This window comes from Cervus elaphus, chromosome 33 (assembly GCF_910594005.1).
Source record: "Cervus elaphus chromosome 33, mCerEla1.1, whole genome shotgun sequence".
Taxonomy (NCBI): domain Eukaryota; kingdom Metazoa; phylum Chordata; class Mammalia; order Artiodactyla; family Cervidae; genus Cervus; species Cervus elaphus.
The window spans coordinates 45706835-45726987 of NC_057847.1; the positions used below are offsets into that span (position 1 = coordinate 45706835).

The window sequence follows — 20153 nt, forward strand, 5'->3', positions numbered from 1 at the left end:
GCCTTTGAAGCCCATTAAGTAGCTGACTAAAAATACACTGTGCAAAGTTTTTTAACCATCTTATTTCCTAAAGGTCTTCCCTTGTGGCTCAGCTGGTAAAGAATCCACCTGCAATGCAAGAGACCTCGGTTCAATCCCAGTGTTGGGAAGATCCCCTGAAGAAGGTAACAGCTACTCACTCCAGTATTCTGGACTGGACAATTCCATGGACTGTATAGTCCATGGGGTCACAAAGAGTCAGACACAACTGAGTGACTATCACTTTCCTAAAGGTCTGTGCGTATGTGAAAATGAAAGTTTCTCAGCTGTATCTGTTATGGACTATGTTTGTGTCCATTTCCTAACCACCCAATTCATGTCAAAACCTTACCCTCCAACTGACCATATTAGAAAGCGGGGCCATTAGAGGTAATTAGGATTGGATGAGAGTCATAAGACTTAAGCCCTCATGAATGGGATGTGGGATAAGTGTTCTTGTAAAAGTCACAAGAGAGCTTGCATCCTCTCTCTGTTCTCTGCCCTGTGAGGATACAATGAGAAGGACGTCCTCTGCAACCCAGAAGATGGACCTCACCAGAAACTGACCAGCTGGCACCCTGATCTTAAGAATTACAGTCTCTAGAACTGTGGGAAATAAATTTTTGTTGTTCATGAGGCTTCCTAAGTGGCCTAGATGGTGAAGAATCTGCCTGCAATGCAGGAGACCAGGGTTTGATCCCTAAGTCAGGAAGATCCCCTGGAGAAGGGCATGACAATCCACTCCAGTATTCTTGCCTGATGAATTCCATGGACAGAGGAACCTGACGGGCTACAGTCCATCGGGTTGCACAGAGTCGGACATGGCTGAATGACTAACACATGCACATGCATAAGCCACCCAGTTTATGGTACTTTTTTATAGCAGCTTGAACTAAGATAATACCTAACAAATATGAAAGTGTAAATATAAAAAAATTTTTTATGAGTGCAAAGGTTTTATTTCTTATCTCAACTTCTCTAATTAATTATTGATCCAAACTGTGATTTCATTAAATGTCTCATCTAAAATTTACTACATAACAATAAAGATTATTATTTTCTCCCCTCAAGGAGTTCATGTTTCTAAGGAAGTACAACTAATTGATAGCCATAGTAAATATGGGCTTCTCAAATTTTTTTCCCACTCTACTAATTAGTTTAAAAAAATGCCCTTGGGTTTCAATCTGCAAAGGAGAGCAAATGACTGCTTTTTGTAAAAAACAAACCAATTAGACTTGATTATTTTATTCTTTTCATCCTTGATACTCATGATGGACTTAGAAATATGAAATATTTTTAATAATAATCTTAAAAAAATAAAGAGAAAATTCTCTTTATGTCTCAATTATAGTGCCTTTCTTTACTTTTTAATTAGTTAAGGAGACCTCTGTTTAATAAATTATCTTAGAAACTAGCTATCATTTATATTAGGTTTTCCTTAAAAAACAGATATATATGATGATTGGTCTTTCAAATATATTTAAAACATTGAAATCTCAAAAAAATATTGAATAGAAAATACTGTAAAAAAATTTAAATTAAAAATGGATTACAAATATCTATACTATGATCCCAATTTTAATTTTAAAAAAAAATGCTAAGAATGGAACGATGCACATTAAAATGCTGTCAGTCATTTTCTCTAATTAAGAGTTTTTCCATTATTTTTTTATCTTTTGAATTTTTAGCAAAGAACCTGTACTTAATGTAATCAGAGGAAACATTTATATTAACATCAGTTTATTTTAAATAAAATATACCTAACCTGTTCTAAACATATTTTTATAAAAGTGTGATGTTGAAAAATAATAAAATGCATCAATCTGATTTCTCAGAAAATAAAGTCTGAAGATTTTAACTTTCTCAAAAGGCAGAGCTGTTTCCCTGTACAAGCACTCACTCTGCTGGTGACAAAGAGAATGTACTTATATTCTGCCAGTTCTGAAGTAACTGCATTATTTTCTTCAAACAACAGAGGGCAGGGTTTTCACTATGAAAAAACTATCAATTATCACTATGTTATATACCTTTTTTGGATCTGTGGTTTCCGTTAATCTGTGATCAATTGCCACTGTATTTATTATGTCTTTTTGGACTGTACTTCTATTCAGTATATATGGATCAATTAAAATTACTGTTTGACTCCAATGAGCTAATAGCTGATTTGTATATAAAATTGGACTTCCCAATTTTGGGTGACTCAGACAGTAAGAATCTGCCTGCAATGCAGCAGACCCCGGGTTCAACCCCTGGTTTGGGAAGATCTTCTGGAGAAGGGAATGGCAATCCACTCCAGTATTCTTGCCCGCAAAAATTCCATGGACAGAGGAACCTGGGGCACTACAGTCCATGGGATTGCAAAGTCAGACATGAATGAGCAACTAAGACACACACCTATGTAAAATTAACTTCTCTCTACTTACCAATATGTAAGTCTCTGATCTGACACTATCTCATATTTGAATGAGTAATAAAGACACTGAAAACTGAGGTCCATCACTACTGGTTCTAGTCTAATAAAAAATGCAAAGATAAATTTTAGGAAATTAGTTAAATGCCCTTAGAATTCCAGATCCTTAAAGGAACACTGAAATGCTTTCTTCTAACTCTAAAAGCTTCTAACATATGAGTCTTAGGAATTCTGATGATAGGGGAAGTGAAGCTGAGAGGGAAAATATTCCAGGAAGAAAGAAGAGCAAGAGCAAAGCCAAAAGTTCACAGTCCATTTAGAGAATGTCAGGGTAATCTGGTAACGGCTATGAGAGAGGCAGCACTGGAGAAAAAGCTGAAGATAAAGTTGGAAAAGCAGAGCAGGGTCACTTGGGGAAGGACAGTTTGGCTATACATGGGAGTCAGACTTGCTTTTGAAAGAATCAAGAAAGCCACTGACGACTTTTAAACAAGCGAACTGTGACTAAGATCTGTTTTTATAAAGGCTGTAATACACAAGACAAATCAGAGTGAGAACCTGGGAGTAGGGGACTCCAAGGAGTAAAGTACCCTAACCAAGACTTTAAATAGGGCAAAAACACCATGGGTGCTAAGACAAAGTATTCCAATAACACCTCAAAAGGCAAGAATGACTGGACTCGCTGAAGGGCTAAATAGAGTGAAAAAGGGTTTCAGGCCTTGACAAGTAGGTGGATACTTATGTCTAGGACTAAACGTTTTAACAATTCTAAGTGCCAGGTGCTTTCTGACTCCAGGTGGCAAAATCTACTAAATACCTGGAAATATAGGACTAGAATTCAGGGGAGAAGTGAGACATAAATAAGTAAAAGAAAAAAAAAATAAAACTAAGGTTTTTTTGTGTGACTTATTGTATTATCTATATCAGACTCACACCCTCATTAAAGTTAACTGGTTGATGTCAATGAGCAGCAATAGAAAGTAACTCTGAATTGACTGCTTAGCAAAATTAACTTTCGAACTGAATGTTACCCATGTAAATTTATGTGAGGGCACTGCACCATTACATATAACTTAGTTTAGGTTATTAATCATTATCCACTCAAAACACACACACAAAATTTATTGGCAAATATGTGATTTATGTTACATATATAGATAGGGATTTATTAAGATGTCTTAAATAAACTTATACATTTCATTTAAGTCAAAATTTTTGACTTAAAATTTTTGAAATCAAAATTTTTAAAGATATATTTATAAGACAGAAAAATGAATTTAAAAATAACAAAGAACATTAATAACAATGATTATTAGTAACTATCATTAGTATTAAACTTCTTATTTACACAGTTCCTCAAACAGATTTCATTTGCTCTCTATGAGTTGTCCATGGGGTGGGCAGGAACTGGTAGTAACAACAGTACCAAGTATAATACTCTTGATAACATATGTATCATTAACATAATTTATTTTCTACTCTTCATCCTCTTCTCCCACTTCTTCCAACCTTAAGTTTGTAGGATAAACTAGAGATCTTAGATGCTCTCATTTGGAAAATTTTATTTAAAACCAGTCTTCCTAACATAAACAAACTAGATTAGAATACTGATTACCAAATTTTCCGAAACTCTTTTAAACAGAAAATTGAGACCAAAGAAATTTAATGTTCCGCTATAAAACAAATATAATATTGTCTAGATATATAAACTGGGAGGGGGTGCCATAAATGCTTGCTAATTATTACACAGAGTTTAAATCTGAGGAAAACTTCAATCCAATTATTAAGTCTAACTATCTAAGCATGAATTTTTAATTCAGCCTTCACAAACTGTTTCAAATGAAATTTCATCCCCAAAGGATTAATAGCTGCTGAAGTTTCATACATCTTATTTTTTGAATTTAATTTTTAAAAATACCTCTGCATTATCTACATATAGAGTTTAAAATATTCTTCTCCACTTATCTAAGGACCGAGCCAAGCTGTACTTTATAAAAGATTGGGACCTCAACGTATTATTTCAAAAATAAGCAACCTCTTGCTTTTAGTATGTTCAACAGAGTTGGAATGGGTTGGGAAAAAAACAAAACAGGAATACTTACTTGAACCTGGCAGGTGAAAGAGGAGTAGGAGGAAACATTCCTGGTTCAAAAGAATCAAAGTAAGTTACTGTCCAAGAAAAGCTGCAGCAGGAGAATCCAGCAGTTAGGGATATTATAAGTAGAGTCCAGAATCCTTAATGGGGAAAGAGGAGAAAACTTGAATTATTAACACCAAAGCAATTAAATTAACTCAGATCACGTTCAGAAGATCATACATATTTCTAATCTTCTAAATTATATTTAAGTGATAAAAGAGATATAAGCCTAAGAGAAAATCTCCTGTGGAAGTGTAAAATATTAAAGCAAAACTAGAAATCGTATCAATGAATATTTTAATTCAATTATAATTTACTATGTGGAAAAGAATACAAGTTCAACTTAAAAATAAAGCTTTTATCTTCAGTTTTATAAAACTGAAAACTGTGGGGAAAATGTCAAAACACTTCACTGTTAAAATCTCCTGACATTTTTTATTTAACTCTGTGATCACCACTTGCTACTTTTTATTACTGAGTACTAAGTGATCCCTTTCTTTCCATACCATGAACTTTTGACATATGAATTAATTTTATTAGAGTGTCTACTCTTTATAACTTTCCTACAAACATTACAGACCTAATCTGATTCCTTAACTTTGCTCACTCAGTACATGAAGAAATGTTACTTTCCAATTTATAAATGGGCTGGGATCCTAGATTTTCAGTCACACTGTAACTGCAATTTATGAGAGATATCAAGTCAAAAGCACAGTACTACAACGAGCTGTAAGAGCAAAGAGTTAAGATATGGAACAATGTGGGGAATAAACAGTGACTAATGGAAGAAATTAATTTGAAGGATTGAAGATGCACATTCAAATTGCCTCCTTCATACAGTTTACGAAGCCACCGCTACGGATGAGTGTATCCCAGGCCTCAGGAGTACATAGAAGAAAGGCTGAGAAGACTACAACAGAGGCTGACTTATGAATTACCAAATTCCCTGGCTGCAAAAAATGCACAATCAAATATAGCTTTATTTTAGCAAGGAGTGGGAAATAAATGTGTACTGGACTGTCCGTAAACTAATTAAAACTCAGTAAGCGACTGAGTCACTGAAAGAGAAACTCAGAGCAATGAAGCAATAAACAAATCTGTGGCAAAGTATTTTTGAAAGATGAACCTAATTTTTTTCTCCTGATAGTCCCCCTTCCCTTACCGCCCCCCCCCCCCGCCCCCGGTTATCAAAAGATAATGAACTTTGTGTTAATTGCCCCAGAAGGATGTGGCAAAGAAAGTAGGAACAGCCCTATGTCTCTTTGGTTTTTATGTTGCAAAACTAAGGTAACTAGTAGGACAGATATAAGGAGGGTAAAGACAAAGTATCTTGGATAGCAAGAATACAGAAGAAAATGTGTATAACAGGGAGACAGTGAGGGCTTTACCTACAGATGAGAAAGAGTCCTGGTTTTGAAAAGTGGTGTGCGTGTGGCTGCATTTGTATGTGTATATGGAGAGGTAGTAGTGTTGCTGAGGTTTCCTGGTGGAGCCATCAAGAAGCCACACACACCAGAGAGGAATTGGATCTGTATACAGAATCTTGGCAGATGGGCCCAGAGCCAAGATTGCAGATGCCTCTGCCTTAAGTGGGGCATAGAAATAGCACATGGTCATGTGGCTTGGAAGGTGCTGCATCTGCAAGGCCATCCTGAACAGAATGCGAAATGTTTCAGCAGTAACTCATTTGGGCAAAATGTCTTCAGGACTAGATCGTACTCCCATCCCAATATCCTGGCACAGTCAAACTCTAGAACCATACCCAATGTGGGACTGAGCAGAGATAACCTGAGTAAAGACTGAGGGCAATCTTCCTGCCAACCCAGAGACTGTATGGGGACTGTGGTGGAATGATGGAAAATTCTAAATATCTAAAAAATTGAGAAAGACACAAAATAACCAACAATAACAAAATGTGAGGCTCCTTAAAGCCCATCAGGCTTTTTTACTCAGGTGCTTTAACAGAACACTTACTGGATTTAATACAAAAATATTCTTGAGTCTTCAGAAATAACTACTATTCTATGATCTAAGTGCCTGCCTCATTTTGGGCATTTTATTTATTTTACATTCACTTTGAACTGATCAACAGTTACATCCTTGATAAAAGTCACATCACAACGATAGGGCTAAAAGAGTACATTGCAATACTGTAGTACATTGCAATACTGTAGTACATTGCAATACTGTGGTCTAGAAATGTGTGTATGCTTCTGAAATTACTCAATTCATGTATGAACAAGCAGAAAAAGTTGGCAGTTCACAACTACATTTTTTAACAAAAATCCTGAAGCTAAAAATTTGATAACTTATGTTTTGTAAACCCATTTTACCAAGTTAACATAATTTCTAAAAGGTACATAAAAATTAAGTTAGTCTTCCTTCCCCAATTTACCAACTCTGTTTCTAAAAGCAATCAGTTTATTGTTCATCTTTTGTAAAAATATAGGTAATGTAGATAGCTATGTACAAGAATGAGCCAGTTATAAACAAATGTATGCCATGTATGTATTTTCTCAGTTTATTTTCCACAAATGGGATTCTCACTAGAAAAACTGTCCTGAACTTTTTCACACAACATTTTTGGAGACCTTCCATATCCAGTACACAGAGCCACAATTCCACTGCATATTTTTTATTATTGCACTTTTTCACTATTAAAAATAAAGCAAGTAACATTCTTATACAGTTATACAAAGATATCTGTAACAAATTTCTGAACAACTGTTGTGTCAAAGAATACAAGTCTTTAAATACACACCTCCTTGTTTCTTCTCTACAGTTAATTTTCATCAGGTGATATGATGGAAATTTCTCTCTTTCATCCACTGTAACCCCCTGGACTCAATGGTTTCACCTAAAGCAAATAGGAGAGTAGGTGGGAAATTCCTAGTCTAACCCCTTTACTGGAGTTTTATCTTCACTTATCTAATTGGAGAGATTGCTTTTCAAAATATATGATTTTTATTTCAAAGTGTAGTTATTTTTCTAGAAATATGATGGCAGCTCTATGTGTTTCTAAAAAAGCTTCCAGCAAAGAAAGATTATGATATGTTGTTAACATTTCATTATTATTTAGCAATTTCAGGCTTATAGAGATGAGATGACTTTTAGAAGTTTTATGAAGTCAGAGATATAAGTAAAAACAAACAGAAAAAATAAAATCCTCCCATGTTCCCATACTGGGAAAGGTTATTAAAAAATGTTAAGCTATCAATTACATTCTTCTAAAATGTATTCCTGTCATAAATACGCAATAGGACAAGATGTGACCACATATTGATGAATTTCAAGTCCTGTTTTAGAGCTTCTGACATTTGAAATGTTTAAGTAAGCTAACATACTATGAAATATAATGCAGTAAGAAAAAAAAGAATGAGGGCGAACTATGTTTACTGATACAGAATGAACTCCAAGATATTTTAATGAAGCTGCAGCATATGCATGATTACAATTATTTTTTCTACAGCTGTGATAAAAGCACATATCTTAAGTTACTATACTTATTATATACATATAAACAAATAGAAAAAGACCTGAAAATACACAAGTAGATTAATGGTAACCTGTGCTTTAATGAAATTTTTTTCATGAGACTATAACTCATATAACTAAGTTATGAAATTAAAAATCAAAAATAATTTAACAGTCAGGTAGTTTTATAAACTGTAAAAACTATAACCAGCTGGCTACTAATAAAAGCTTTGATGGACTCATGCATATAACTAATCAACAATTTCTATGGTAAGCAAATGTGTGCAACTTTATCAAAAAGCTGAGCGGCCGTGGGTCTTCAAGCTTATTTCCAAGTACAGGAGCAGAGGAAAGGGGCCTTTCCTCCCCTACCAGTGCCATCGACCTGTCAACACACAGTTGGGAGTACGGCAGCTGCACTGATCCAGGTCTCCACTCAACTATCCTGTCAGTCTGCCACTCAGCTTGTAGGAATTCTACTCCCTTTCCTATTAAAAGGTTAAGGAGTGGAAGGGAATACTCTGACTGAAACTGATGAAACTTGAGTTAAGTACCATTTGTAGTTTCCAATCATGTTAAATCATCATATTCACATGGGAAACTTAAAAAAAAAACTTTATTATTATGAACAATTTCAAACATACACAAAAGTAGAAGAAAGAATACAATGAGTGCTCACTTTGGCAGCACATATACTAAAATTGGAACAATCCAGGGATTAGCATGGCCCCTGTGCAAGGATGACATGCAAATTTATTAAGTGTTCTGCATTTTTTGGAAGCAACCTAGATGTCCATTGACAAATGAATGCATAAAGAAGCTATGGTACATGTATACAATGAAATATTACTTAGCCAACTTAGCTCCGTAATCTGTAAAACATCTTCATTTTTAGATTTTTAAACAATTTGAATGCTCAATCCAATGATTTCCCCCCCTTTCCTTTCCAATCACCTGCCATTAGCATTTGTCCATTTACAAACAGTATCAAATAAATTAGCAGGCATAGACTCATAAAAGATGAAAAAGAACGTTATACATATTTTAGCAAAAGGGGATGGTTTGTGTTTTTGCCTTCGTCCTCTCTGTTAAACGACACCTGGTTGAGAATACAATAGTCTTCCCGAAAACAACCAGATAGTAAATATCCTCAGCTTCGCTCACCATCAGGTCTCTTTCCCAATTACCCAACTCTGACGTTTTAGCATGAAAGCAGCCATAATCAATATATAAAACAATGGGGTATGGGTATGCTACAATGATATTCAATTTACAAAAACAGGTAGCAGATCAGGTTTGGCCTGAGGGCCACAGTTCGCTGACCTCTGCTCTGGATGATTCCATCAAAATTATTTTATTCTTTTTAGCCTAATTGAGAGTAACTGATGAGTAATATTAAATGATTCCTAATATAATACAATAACAAAGTGTTTCCAGATACAGGTAAATAAGATAATTAAAATCTTATAATGTATCTTAGATATATAAAAGGGGCCAATGCACCAATCAGGTAATTTCAAGATCAAAAAGTGTTTCCAGATACAGGTAAATAAGATAATTAAAATCTTATAATGTATCTTAGATATATAAAAGGGGCCAATGCACCAATCAGGTAATTTCAAGATCAAATAAGCTTTATTCTATAAAAATATATATATCTCAATTTTCTCTTTATTCTGTGGAAGGTCACGTAAGTAAGAATAAAAGACATGAAATAATTCTTACAAAAAGAACTGCTCAAGAAAATTTAAAAATGAAGACTGGGTCCAATAGACCCTGAGAGGACACTGAGAGTGCAGCCAATTAGGTGACTTTAACTTTGATCCAGGAGACTAAGGATTGGGGCTGAAATTTCATAAATTCAGAGTAAGAAAATCTTCAGGGTTTTTCTGTTTGTTTGCTGTTGATATAACTGAGGAGTAAGAACTACTAGACTGGTGGTTCTTGTAAAGTAGCAGCATGACCATCACCTAGAAAGTTATGAGGAATGCAAATTTCTGGGCTCTACCTTATACTTACTAAAACAGAAACTCTAGACTAGGTAAAGCCCAGCAAAACGCTTTAACAAGTTTTCCAGGTGATTCTGATGCTAACTCAAGTCTGACTTCATGAGCCTAAGAAACATCCTTTCCATCAGCTGGGCCAGGTACTACCACACTAACAATAATAAACCAATTTTTGAGAAATAGAGCTCCTAATGTCTGGTTCTCATTACTACTTTTACATGTTAAGAGGAGACTTGTAATGATTTAATGACTAATAATTCAGCTGCACACTGATAATTCCGGATAATGACCTGTATTGTTTTGTTTTTGCCTTGCTACCATGCCTAGCTATCTGACGGCATAAAAATTCTACTGTACACTGTCTTGAGTTTTGATTTAGAGGGAGTATTTTATATTTATGGATGCAGGACAGTTGAGAATACCAGGTGAAATAACACATTTCTTACATACTGTAAAAGTTCAGTACTGTCGTTAATTGTTGAACATGGTTTTCACACTTCCTTAAACTTGTGCTTTTTTTAAACAACATTTTTCTCATTAGGAGTTACAGTCATTCACTACACACAACAGAGATGAAAAAAAAAAACCTGACTATAATTTCAAAATTCAGATGAACTAACAGTTTGGTTGTATCCTTCCAGTGTTTTAAGGCTTTTTGTTTTTCTTTTTTGCCTTGGTTCTTTTACTGTTATCAGCAATATACAAAATTTTACAAAGACTCTGCTGCAGAGTAGGATAACATATTTGTGAATTTTTAAATGAAATATTAGAGTTACCCTACCCAGCTACAGAAAGTACTGTATTATTTCCTTAATAGACTGTGGGCTCAAATTATAAGGTTCATATTATACACCCACTAAAAAGCTCAAGTTTATGGTTTTAATTAGCTTTCACTGCAAGGAAGAAATTGAGTCCGTTGCTATCAACTTGCACCTTTCTAAGAGAATGGTTCATTTCCCAACACATCCTTTCCCTTGGAAATTTTTACCATATTTCTAATGTTCTGTATCATTCAATTATGATGATACAAAGTCTCACTTATCACTGTGAAGAAGAAGAGAATTCAATCATCAACTCTCTAAATGAGCAGACTTCATCTTTGTCAGTCATCTCTTCTCTGGAAAATGTGTAGAAGCCTGGAAACATCTCAAGCATAAAACGAGCAGTAAATGGGCAGCTAAAAAATAAACAGCCCTTGACACTGCAAGATGCTAGGAATCTGCTCCTAGTCACAAAAGGGACTTAAAGGTAACTACTAACTAATAGATGTCATAGGAACCAAAGATCAAATTTTAAAACTTTTTAGACACTGAAGGAACTCCACAAAGTCTGATTACAATTTCTGTAGAGTACTATTTACAGTGTTTGTAAAAGTACTAGCACTACATTTGATAACAGTCTCAGATTAAGGAGTGTCTGCTAAAGGTGATTCCTTCTACTATTTTATGCACTTATTTCAGGTTTGCCTCAAATAAAAGATCATTTATCCTTCTTTCTGATACTTTTTCCTAGTTATAAAACTAGGGAAAAAATGCAAAAATTGGAAATAGGACTAACTGCGAAACGTGATCAAATTTGGGAAAATGTTGATAGAAAAGCAAATGTGGAAAATGAAACAGTTCAATGTTATATATGATTAGTGCAATCAATTTGGCCAGAAAATAACTCAAGGAGGAATGGCTGGAATGTGATTTTCAACTAAATGACTGTAAGTTTTATTTTATTAATTTATCTGAAAAATAGGCTTACAGGACAATTATCAAAGGAAAGACCTACAAACTCTGCAGTGTGATTGCAATGCCAACCAGGGAAGATATGGGGAGAAGCCGAAAGTATTAATCACATCTCCTTGGTGGGACTACCTCACTAGTTAAGATGAACACTGTAATAGCCTAATCCTGTTAGCCATTAGGATCAATCAACTCCCAAAGGCACTGATACAATGCTCATCATGAACCTTTTTTAAAAAACTATAAATGGGCTCCCCATGAACATTTCTTTCACAGAAAGAAGCATGAGAATAGCAGTGTCTCAGGTCCTTCGGAAATTAAGTTTCTTAACAGGTATTTAGGCTTATGTATTGTTCCTTTCAGTCAAGAGTTGACAGATCAATAAATGCTATGAAACGCCTTATGATCACTGTTGATTTTAGAGATGCAACAGTTTAACAACACACAGAGGCACACTAACAAAATGAGTAACTGAAAAGGACATGTTTTCTCATGCCAGAAGTTAAGACAAGCACAGACAAGTTTTCATGGGATATCTAGCAAACTAACCTGTTCGTAATTTGAAGATAAAAGCTTCCCTTTTGGCAGTCAGGTGGACTCTGTTGTCCTAATCATGAGGACATTAGCCTTGAAGTGGTAGTTTAAATAGTTTAGCTAAGGTTGGGGGAGGGAATAACAAGTGGGATAAGCTCTCAATCATTTCCCATACCCTCATCCCCAATTCAGAGTGATCAGCCAAATAAATTATAGCAAATAGGAGTAAAATATGCCAGACAGGTAAAATTCTGAACTCTTCACAATTATTTTGGCAGAGAAAAATAAAGATTAAATAAGAACTGAACTTTACTACAAATCTGTAAACTAGCATTCTACTGACATTCTATAGAAACTCAGGTCTGTCTTTTTCCTAGTCATAACTAGCTTGTGTTAAGTATACCCAATGCTTTTCATATTTTTTAAAAATGCAAGTTGCTTATAAGGAGATTTGAACTTAAAACTTCTGAGGCCTGCTTAAGATGTTATCTTTGTTATGTCTGTGAGGAGATGTTTGTTTGTTTACTTCCTGGAAAGAAGTGTAGAGAGGCTTTTCCAAAAGGTAACTAAAAAATGTTAAGTATTCTCTGGGTCTGTTACATACAGTTGTGTTGAAAACATATTCCTAGTGTGTCTGGCATACAAACAAACATATACTCATACATAAAAAGTCTGTCTAACAAAACATACCACATACATATACAAACGAAGAAGAGTGAAACAACATCGCACAGGGAATATATTACATATTTTATCCAAACCTGTATATCATTAAAACATAAAAAACAAAAGTGAGCTCAAAAATCAAGTGACAGTAAGGTCCATACCTAACAGTCCAGTGTTTACATCATCTTCATTCTTCAAATTTTCAGCATGTAACTCTGTAAATACAAAAAGAGATGATTTTATAACTTGAACAGAAGCTCAAAGGCTAGAAAGACACGGAGTTCTGGAAACTGCTGTGGAGCTGGAAACAACTGGGTTCAAACCTGGATTCCATTTACTAGCTATGTGACCTTCAGTAAGCAAATAAAATGTCTTTATGATCAACTGCTATGTATTTAAAATGGGAATTTTTATTCCTAAGACATTTTATACAAGGCAAATTACTCGTTTTTGAGTTCAGCTATTTATTCCCCAAAATAAGCACAGTTTAAGGTCTTCTGCAATGCACTTCTACTTACCAAGTTTTATGACTTTATGAACAAAGGCAATCTCTCTGAGTAAAACAGAAATAACTACCTACAAGACAAAACTGAGCTGCTTTGAAAAAAATGGGGGAGGGGAGTGGTAGAGGAATGAAACACTGGCACCCAAATATTTAACACTGACAGTTTACACCCAGTACCACTGTAGGAAGAGATCAAACTCGCACATTAACATGTCAATCTGTCTTCCGTATGAAAATCAAGCAGGCAGAGGTGTTAGATGCCATGGACAGCTCATGAGGGGCCTGAAGCAACGAGGGAAAATAAAAACTATAATTAAACAGATTTAACTCTACTTACTGAAGTAAAACTAGTACTCGAGTAACATATTGGGTGCTTTTCATACAACAAACTAAGGTAGTTTTTTTCCCCAATAACTTAGCCAAAATCACAGTTAGAATTGAGGTTTCAACTCAGGTCTGATTCTTCCCACGGTAAAATATCCAAACACATAATACATTTGTACGAGTTCTGGAAAACCTATCAAGGCATATTTCTTTCTATTTCAACCTGGCCAGTATTTCAACTTCAGACACGGAAACGTAAAGCCATTAATCAGAGAAAGAACAGACTATCTTGCTCTGCAACAGAATTTCACCAATAATACTGGGTTGCAAACTTAGCACAAAACCCGAGGGACTACTTTACCGAAGTAGACATTTTGGCCTGTGCAATGGAAATCCTTGTTCTTCAGGAATTCAATGTGTACAGAACGGGTGGATTGTACACCTCTAACCAGTTGCGGATTAAAGTCTTCAAACTTGTATATAGCCTTTTAAAATTACCCTTTTCACCGCCTTCCTTTAAGGACAGTTGTTTTGCATTTTGCTTGATTTTACCAATATTTTATCCCCAAGTGTTCACTGATTTCATTATTTCTTCAAGACTACCAACCTATCAAGACCCTTTCTTAAAGCGGGCCTCCTGATCACCGACCAAAGTCTTCTACTTTTAAGAAAAGAGAAGACAAAGGGGAAGACCAAAGAAAGGTGCGGATGAGGCGTATGGATGAAACCAGCTACCAAGCTTGCCGCCTTCGATGGGGGCGAGGGCGATGAAGGCAAGGGCCACGTCCAAGCTCAACTGAAGTAAACTCTGGATAGACTTTCAAGGCCCCGGCTTCCTTCTGTACCTTTTACGACCAGGTAGGTGACGGCGAGCAGGCAGGCAAGGAGAATGGCGAACAGCAGCGAACAGAGAATTGAGAGGACCTGGACCGGCCAACGCCGAGCCAGGGTTTTACCACCCGCATCCGCCGAGAAAATGCCATTGCGTTTATCGGGCAGAACCGGAGATCCGTCCCCATCTGGCCGGAGTCCCGAGTCCTTTCTAGGTTTCGACGACGACCCGGCCGAGAACTCCGCCCGCAAATCACGGGCCACTTGGTCGCATCCCTCCTCCTCTTCGACTTCGCCCTCACCCCAGCTATCTCCCTGACTGAAAACGGAATACGCAGGTCGAGCGAACGGGACAGGGGTGCCGGGCCGGCGGCGCAGAACGGCCGAACGCTTCCCGCTCTCCACAAACGACATGGCGGGAAAGACGCTCAGGCCCTCTGAGGTCCAGCGTCGCCCACCCGCCCCGCCCGCGGTCGCAGTAGCCAATGAGCGGCCGGGTCCCCCGCGGCCTCCACCACTAGGCCCTGGCGCGCAGGGGTGCGCAAGGGTGCGCGCTGGGGCAAGAAAGGTGCCATGGGGCCGAGGAGAGGCTGAGCGCCCCTGGACCAGAGCAAGACCCGCAAGCAGTACGAGGGAAGGCGAGCCGAAGCCCAAGGAAACCGACTTTCCTCTCCCTGAAGCGTTTAGTCTCTCCGCCAGAAACCTCCGCCACCTTCGCGTCACCTCTAAACTAGCGCGTGCCTTCGCAGTCCCAAAGCCGCACCTCCTCTACGCCCGGTCCTAGCGCCCGCCAGTGCCCGCTAACACACACTCCCGAACCAGTTTGCTTTCTCCCATCTTCTCCTCTACACCTGCACTCTCCCCCGGCTTCCCTCATTAACGGAAGCTCAGCGCCTGGCGCCCTCATCTCCCTCAACTGCCCAATACCGCCTTCCCTTTCACATTGTTCTCCCCGCCCCGAACACAACTTCCCTCCAAGCCTCCACCCCCCGCCCCACCCTGGCGCGCGCTAGCCAGCTGGTGTCTAAGGAGCTCGTATCCGCTCCTGACGACCCCTCCTCTAGCTTGCCCCGCGCCCTCCCTCCGCCTCTAGTCCCGCGCGCGCACTACCGGCCCCAGTCACCGCTAACGCTAGACGCTGCTTACCCTACCCCCATCCCACCCTACCCCACAACTGGCGGCCTCAGGTTTTGTGGGGTTTAGGTAATTCGGGCGGGGTGGGGGGGGTGTTGAAGGTGGCAGGCCTCCACTGATCCACTCCCTACGTGGTGTGGCAGTCTAAGTTCGGGAAGCTGGGACACCGTCGTCTTCCCGTCCCCGGGGAAAGTTGGTGGAGTTTTCCCTGCAGGGGAATCGGCGCAGAAACTTCTTCCGTCCCCCTCCCCCAACCCCATGCAGGCGACGCTGGGTTAGGCTGAGGCCGGGGGCGAATCGCCGAAGAGCTGCGAGTCGGCAGCGCAGTCTGATTGGACAGCGGGGAAGCCTGTCAGCCTACTGGCCCCGCTGATCCCGCCCTATAGCGCAGGGCAGCCTTTAACCCTTGGCCCCAGTGGGCGCCAGCCACTCAGATCGCTTCTTGTTGGTATGTGTAGCGGCAGTGGCCGCCGGCGGAGCAGTCTGAGCCCGACGATGAGGCCGGGGACGGGAGCTGAGCGTGGAGGCCTCATGGTGAGTGAAATGGAGAACCATCCTCCCTCGCGGGGTCTCGGGGACGGGGAGCGGAGATTGTCCGGCTCAAGCCTCTGCTCCAGCTCTTGGGTCTCTGCTGACGGCTTCCTGAGGAGACGGCCCTCGGTAAGGGAGCGGTGGGGCAGAGGGAAAGCGGCACAATGAAAAACGGAGTCAGAGAGACAGGAAGCATTCTCCAAAAGGAGAAGAAGATGAGAGTGGACGAAGGAAGAGCTCGAGATGGTGGGATTTGTTCCGAGGGAGAGAAATGGAGAGCGGGGATGCACAAAGGAAAGGAAGTGGGACCCTGGAAGTTCTGAGTAGGCTCGGCCTAGGCAGATGCGCGGTGGAGGTGCTGGGCCCTGGGCGGGGTGAGCGTTTTGGAGAGGTAGGCCGGGTTAAGCCGGGACGGGGAGGCGGAGACGGAGACTTTTTCCGTAGACTTTTAACAGAGTCTGCCAGAATCTTAACTAGTAGTAGTGGTGTTCGCAGAGAGGGGATAGCTGGGAGTATTGGCAGCAGATGACTACCTGGTTTTACGACCTGGAACAATGGACACACGTAAAGAAAGGAGTTGGCTTATAAAAAGCGCATTAAGGTGCCTAAATTGGTTGTTTACGTTTAGTGCTCGTCAATAACAGAGCTTAGTCTTTGGGGGGAAAATATTTTTTTGCATAAGTAATTTTAGCTGTGTTAGAGATCCTATTAGGAAATAATATATTTGTTTGTTAGGAGTGAAGTGTCCCCGGGTACCGACGCTCTCTTTTATAAGATCAGCCCTCATCTCAGTTAATTGGCTAAATTTTCAGCGTTCTAAAGCTTAAAATCAGCTTAGAAATGAATCTGATAATGTGACGTTATAAAATGAACATAGTTAGCTATCTTATATCTGTGAAGTAGGACAAAGTTGTGGTTTTCACCATAACAGTTAAGCTGGCCTTCACATGCGTTTCCTCTCAGCAAGCCAACTGACAATTGATTAAATCAGCATGCTCTAAAAAAACTATGAATTGGGTGTCCGGAACTGATTTTAATTTTTCCATTTTATGAAATTTGGTCAAGTTAAAAGCTCATAAACACTGCTGTAATTCTTTTATTTAAGACAAGAAAGTTTAACCAAGTAATTGAGTCGAACATTAGCCAAATATTATGTCATGCACAGAACTGATTTATAGGAATCAAATTTTTGAGAGTCATTTGTTGAAACTTGGCAAATTTTAAAATTGTCCCTCTTTTTCAGATGGGGCACCCTGGCATGCATTATGCCCCAATGGGAATGCATCCTATGGGTCAGAGAGCGAATATGCCTCCTGTACCTCATGGAATGATGCCACAAATGATGCCCCCAATGGGAGGACCACCAATGGGACAAGTAAGAATGTTTTGTTTTTGTTTACTTTTGCCTGTGGTATTCTTATGTCAAAGAATTTCAAAATCTGTGGCATACTTGCAGCTGTTTGTTTCATTTTATGTCAAAATAATGTTTTTAAGTAAGTGAAATGTTGGATAATCATGACACTAATCAAATTTTGATTGTATTGAAAAGTCTTCTGTATAAGAGGTTTGCTTTCTGCAGTAACAAAGCTGAGTTGTTTTTATTTTGTATTTTTAATTTAAAAGTAGCAATGTATATCTAAGCTTTTGAGTTTAATGGCTTTACTCCCCCCAAGAATGTCAACTGAAGTAATTTGCTATGTCAATACAATTTATGTCGGTGGATGTTGTACCTGCATAGAATCTGAAAACAGCAATCGTTTAGGCCTTTGACTTAGAATGAATTTTATTTCTCAAATAGCTTCCTGTCCTGTGTGTATGTGTGTGGTGGGGGTGGATGTGGGAAGATTCTACTCTGATTTGGTTCTTCATAGGATGGTGCCAAATAGGTAGATTATTTACCACTGACACTAGTTTGTTTTTTTGTTTTCTTAAATGCTTATTGCTTCTGCACTCCTGCTTTTGAGCTAGCTATCCCTTCCATCTCCAGCATAAATTGTAAACAGACATTTTGTGGGAGTGATTTGGACCAAAAGGTTTTAATGCTGACTCAATGAATTCAGTAAAACTGAATTCCTAGAAAAACAGTGAAGAAAGGTAACAGGTTTGGTTACCGTAAATAATTTTATGCCCCCTGTTAGGTTCTGTAATACACATATCCTTTGGTGGCTGGGTTCTTTCCATTTAGTATCTGGATAAATCATCAACTGTTTAGGATAATATTTTGGAAAGCCAGTCAATTAGGTATGAGCTTTCTGCCAGTTGGGGGCATCATTTGCTTTGATAATCATTTAAACCTTGATGGTTTGAGTTATTGGTGAAATTGCAGTGGAGAAAGGAGCTCACTCTGTGTCTTTTTTTTTTTAAACTCGAGTAGAAGGGCTTAATGTCAAGTGGTTTATCCTCTTTTTTATTTGAAATATAGCCCTTAATTTTGTATAAAAGTCTTTATTCAAAGGCACCAGGCCCAAAAGATTCTACTTGTAGGAGTTCTTTAAATAAAAGAACTATTTATGTTACTTTAGGATAACACAAGTTTTAAAACTCCCTAGGTGATGGAGAAACAACTCTGATTCCTCTTCTGTTTCATTCCATCTCTAAACAGCAAGGAGCTCTTCTTGTTTTCTTAGTAGAGCTGCTCTAACTAGATAATGAGCTTTAAAAAAATATTTATTCTTTAAATGCTCTGGTTCTTATTTAAAATTAGTTTCTTTCCACAGAAAGATAAAATAAAACAATTTGCTACTGCCAGATGCTTCTCTCTTTTCTGGGGCCTTCTGTTTCCATTGGGCCAATCAAGGTAAGTTTTGCAAGGGATTGACCTGCTTACCCTTGCTATATTGGTGCTATTGCACTACCAAAACCAAGATACCAGCTAGTCATTTCGAGTAACATGCAGATATTATTTTATTTTTTAAGTATTCATGTACCTCATTGACATAAGCTGGTCACAGTTTGCTTTCTGGCCCTTTCTCTTGACTTTATAGTGACCGTCTTCCTAGTAAGGTTGTTTGCTACTTGGTACACATCCATTCAGATACTTTTACCTTGTGGTTTTCTCCTACATTTTTCCTAGACCAGGAATGCCCTTTAAGCTTTTGTGCCTTTATGCTTACCCTGACTATTTAGATGTGTAAAAGTCTGTCTGTCTCTGTTGGCTCCTTTTAGGATAATGATTGAATGACTTAAGAGTCCAGCTTTGAGGAAATGAAGAGAATCCCTTTTTTTCCCCCCCTTAAATTAGGTTATTCCCTTTTTTCCCTCTTGGTATCTAACAAATATGGAGCCCAGATCATGGTAAAACAAATGCTTTTTTTAGGTGTTATAGCAGACTGAGAGGGCATGAATAATATAATCATGTATCCAGGAATCTAATTTAAAGCCCTGTAAAAAACTACCTTAAAATAAGTTGATAATTCTCAAACTTGATCTTTCTTTCTGCATCGTGTCGTCTTTCTACCCAACCTCAGAAGTGTTAGTGAGCAGTAAGTGGTCAGAAGATAATAAGAAGCAGGGTGCCTATATAGTTGGCTGCAGTGACACAAAGTTGATAGGGTTCTGCCATCCAATTTTAAAAAGTTAATTCACAGATTCTTTAGACTTGGCAACTGAAGGTTATGGAACCTTCATGTATATTGTCTAGTTCACATTAAGATCTCATTCTGGGGCCAGCTGAGGACTATAATTGGTGGCAGTCTTACTTGCTAAATGATTATGGTATTTGGAATGCTATTGAACGTGACATGAAATTTTAAAATTTGTTTGTAAAATAATATGCAGACTGAACATAACAGTCTACGTTAGCCAGAGTTTGTATTTTTTGAAATTAGAGCAAATGATTAAAGGAGTAGTATGT

At 38.3% G+C, this 20153-nt stretch overlaps 2 protein-coding genes and 1 non-coding gene across 9 annotated transcripts in view; 2 read left to right on the forward strand and 1 right to left on the reverse strand.

Moving 5' to 3' along the window:
* ARL6IP6 (ADP ribosylation factor like GTPase 6 interacting protein 6) overlaps positions 1-15643 on the reverse strand; it is a 34120-nt gene extending 18477 nt beyond the window's left edge. Inside the window, exons 1-3 of the mRNA XM_043894021.1 lie at positions 14650-15643; positions 13137-13190; positions 4531-4663 (exon numbers count right to left, since the gene is read on the reverse strand). Of these exons, the coding sequence (XP_043749956.1) occupies positions 4531-4663; positions 13137-13190; positions 14650-15049 (587 nt within the window). The 5' untranslated portion in view covers positions 15050-15643. The remainder of the gene's footprint in view (positions 1-4530; positions 4664-13136; positions 13191-14649) is intronic.
* Positions 8711-8814, forward strand: LOC122688862. Its single transcript, XR_006339604.1, has one exon. It is a non-coding gene; the product is annotated as a U6 spliceosomal RNA (small nuclear RNA).
* A 263-nt stretch (positions 15644-15906) lies between the features above and the next one.
* The window catches only part of PRPF40A (pre-mRNA processing factor 40 homolog A), a 60309-nt gene continuing 56062 nt past the window's right edge, over positions 15907-20153 (forward strand). For 2 of the 7 annotated variants that reach the window (XM_043894014.1, XM_043894017.1), the window contains exons 1-2: positions 15908-16429; positions 17544-17675. In XM_043894014.1, coding sequence (XP_043749949.1) covers positions 16220-16429; positions 17544-17675 — 342 coding nt within the window. In that variant the 5' untranslated portion in view covers positions 15908-16219. Of the gene's footprint in view, positions 16430-17543; positions 17676-20153 lie in introns of all 7 variants that reach the window. The other 5 variants (XM_043894018.1, XM_043894020.1, XM_043894016.1 and 2 more) reach the window with 4 other exon arrangements.